The sequence below is a fragment of the Hippoglossus stenolepis genome, chromosome 14 (assembly GCF_022539355.2).
Source record: "Hippoglossus stenolepis isolate QCI-W04-F060 chromosome 14, HSTE1.2, whole genome shotgun sequence".
Taxonomy (NCBI): domain Eukaryota; kingdom Metazoa; phylum Chordata; class Actinopteri; order Pleuronectiformes; family Pleuronectidae; genus Hippoglossus; species Hippoglossus stenolepis.
The window spans coordinates 17,766,402-17,769,762 of record NC_061496.1 but is presented as its reverse complement, the minus strand read 5'-3'; the positions used below and the strand labels follow the sequence as shown (position 1 = coordinate 17,769,762).

General features: G+C 45.9%; 1 protein-coding gene across 1 annotated transcript; it reads left to right on the top strand.

Annotated features, from left to right (window-relative positions):
* The first annotated feature begins 958 nt into the window (after positions 1 to 958).
* On the top strand, positions 959 to 2,976 carry si:dkey-172o19.2 (NFIL3 like protein). The gene is made up of 2 exons (XM_047343170.1): positions 959 to 1,061; positions 1,676 to 2,976. Exon 2 carries the CDS (start codon positions 1,680 to 1,682, stop codon positions 2,643 to 2,645), a length of 966 nt encoding a protein of 321 aa, XP_047199126.1. The 5' UTR covers positions 959 to 1,061; positions 1,676 to 1,679; the 3' UTR covers positions 2,646 to 2,976.
* The last annotated feature ends 385 nt before the right edge of the window (positions 2,977 to 3,361 follow it).

The window sequence follows — 3,361 nt, the reverse complement described above, 5'->3', positions numbered from 1 at the left end:
TTTTTCTACTTTCAAAATGTTGGTGTAGCTGACTGTAAGTACCAAAAAACTAAAAGTACGGGTCATGTGAAGTACCTATAATCCATTTGAACATGTGTTTTTCCAAATGCCCTGAGGGTCTTTCACAAAACTGGGAAAGTGTCACCAAAAACCTAGTGGTGTCAACCTAGTAGGTCAAACAGTGACCTACGTGGGATTTGACTAATGTTCATAATGTTGAAAAAACCAAGAGCACAACACATAGTGAACTCGATAAAGTTTTTAGGGACTTCAGAGTTTGGATTCTCATCTCGCAATACCCTCACAGAGGTTGTTCTCAAATTCATTCTGAAGCATCATAACAACCCTAAACACACAGCCAGAGTCCTAAAGAAGGAACTTCCGTGACAAGAAGAACAGAGAGTCCTGCAACAGGTGGTCTGATCTCAACATCATGGAGTCAGTCTGGGGGTCACATAAAATGAAGAGAAGACATGGAGACAGCTTCAGTTGACTGCAGAGAGTTCACCGGGAGATTTGGGACAACCTACCTGCAGAGTACCTTAGATAGGATCCACTGTATATTGAGGGGGTGTCAGTGTTATGGTGCAAAAGGTTCATTCCTCTTTAAGGTCACATTACAAATCAAACACCAATGCAAACTTGAAAACAGCCTCTTTGTGTGATGTATCTATCTTATTGCAATCATTTCCCACCAATACATTTTATTACTCACATTTCCACGTGCATATTTCATTTTTTATGGCTTAGTTTATCTGTACATCTATACGTCTGTGTATGATGCCTTTTTCGGGTAAGTGTACTTGCCACAACAGAAAAAGACATATCAGTGCCTCGCTCCCCACGTGAAGTTGGCTCATCAGTCTCTATACGCAGACAAGAGGAAGCGACGTGATCGGCTGTGATTGACAGGTCAGAGCAGCAGATGTGTAACTTCCACAGACCTGAGAGAGAAACTCACTGAGTGAAGATCTGAGCTGTGTGACGGAGCCCGGGCGCTGCTGCGAGTTCACTGCTCAACTGAAGCCGATCATCTCACAGGTGTCAACTTTTCACTGCAGGTCAGTTTCACTTTGTAATCTTCGGGTTTGAATACGTTTGTAGACAATGGAAAACATTGGATCTATTAATTCATTCACTCTTAACGTTCATTTTCATCGAAAACAAATCTTAAAATACTTCAAAGACAAATGTCAAAGACAAACGCAACACTTCACTGTTGTTAGCTGTTATAGAATGATGATGTTCAGATCCAGTACATCTTACCACCGCGTAAAACATTTCATCACGAGCAGCCAAGAAGTCCTGGGTTCAAAACTGTCAGCAAAATGGGGTAATTTGGGTTTAAAAAGTGCCTGCAGAATCGCAAATATATTATTATTATTATTATTGTTGCGTCAATTTAACGCTGTGGCTGAGACACATTTTGCATTCGTTAAGTACGTTACTATTGACTTATTTTCACCATCACATATATTAAATATCTGTCACTCCACTACATTGTACGAACCATTACGTTACATTGTTTTTTTTTAGGCAATCAAAAACTAAAGTGGAATCGGTCAACTGAAACCAGTTGTACTTTTACATAGGACATTGTTTGATACTTCCTGCACCACTAAGAGAGGTAGAAGATCAACTTTGAGATTGACTGATTGATTATTCACCACTATAGTGCCATGTCCACATTATGGAGCCCTGGTGTTGCAGGGGCAGGTTCTTCCTCATGCTCGCCCTCCTCCTCCTCGTCCTCCTCCACGGACCCTGCTGCAGAAGACCCTGGTCACCAGCACCTGTTCTCGGTGTCCAGCTCCTCTTCCCGTCAGGCTCGACATCTCCTGCAGCGACCTCTCCTGCGCTTACGGACCTTCAGCAGCTCCGTGAGACGCCGCCGGAGGGAGATGACCCCCGACGACATGAAGGACTCCAACTACTGGGACAAGCGACGAAAGAACAACGAGGCGGCGAAGCGGTCCAGGGAGAGGAGGAGGCTGAGCGACCTGGTGCTGGAGGGCCGGCTGCTGGCCCTGAGCCGGGAGAACGCACAGCTGCGCGCCCATGTGCTCAGTCTGCAGTACCAGAGTCTGAGAGCAGGGGAGGCCGAAGCTGCGGCTGCTGCAGCCTCCACCTGGTCCTCTTCACCCGCTCTCACCCCTGCTCACCTCCCGCCAGGACTTTGCATGAGCACCCCTGGGTTTCCTGTCCTGGGTGCGAGGCATCAGGAAACAGCCAGTCACCCCTTCCCTTGTTTCGGCTCCAATAAAGGTGCTGCTGCTTTTAGTCCACCGGGGTCAGCTGAGGCAGAGATGGATGCCCGGCGTCAGGGCCAGGTCTCCTCCAGCGAGGACATCCCCACCTCCAGCCACGACTCCGCCACCCGCGCGCATGGCGCCCTGCACCGAGCCTCCACCCCGTCACACACACCTGTCGACAGGCTACTGCCCCACCCGAGTCCCTCTGCCAAGTGTGATTGTCTGCTGCTGCCCTGGTGGTCCTACTACGGACCACGGCCCCCCCTCTACCACCAGCAGAGACAGGGCCAGGGCGCCGGGGTGGAGGCGGACTTTAGGAGCCGGGTCAGCAGCGCTGCAGCGGGGCTGTCTCAAGTCGTAATGCACCTCAGTCCTGATGGACGCTATTATTGATGTCGAAGTAATATTTAGTATTATCAACTAAAATCAAAGAGGATTTCTAATTTGATACGAACGGATGCAAACCTGTTCACTTGCCATAATGAAAACAAGTAAAGAAAACAACACGAGTATATTACATTGTAAATTTACTCCATTTAACTTTATAACAACAAGACTGTCATAATGATATTTTGACAATAAATGATAAAAAATATATTTTCCTGATCTGTCCTTGTCATGATTGTCAAGGGACTTTGAGGAGATAAATCTAATCACAGCTGGATTTCTACCATTTATCTGAGCCCTGCGGTGAAACTGGCTGTTTGTTGGTATTTCCCTTTATTCCCCCTGTGTGATTCTCCAGCACATCTCCACTGAATGGAAAATAAAGGGTTGAAGTCTTTTTAGACATCTCGCTCTACTGCATCTTGTTGTTGTGCTCATTTTTTGTTAAAGGCAGCAATATTAAACAAACAAGAGCAAAGTGCGTGGATCTGGAGGAGCCTGTTTCTACTTTTGAAATAAAAACGTGCATGTTAGGTATTTTTCCCCTTTGATGGGAAATGTATCTGGTCACTGATCATATATCAGGAGGCTCAACAACCTTCATATCAAACCGGAAAAATAAAGGGGTGAAAGTAAATAGAAAGACAAATGCAGAATAAAGGGATAGCGTGATCCTACGTAAAAAATGGTTTCAATAACATGGAAAAATAAAGTTTAAGGCC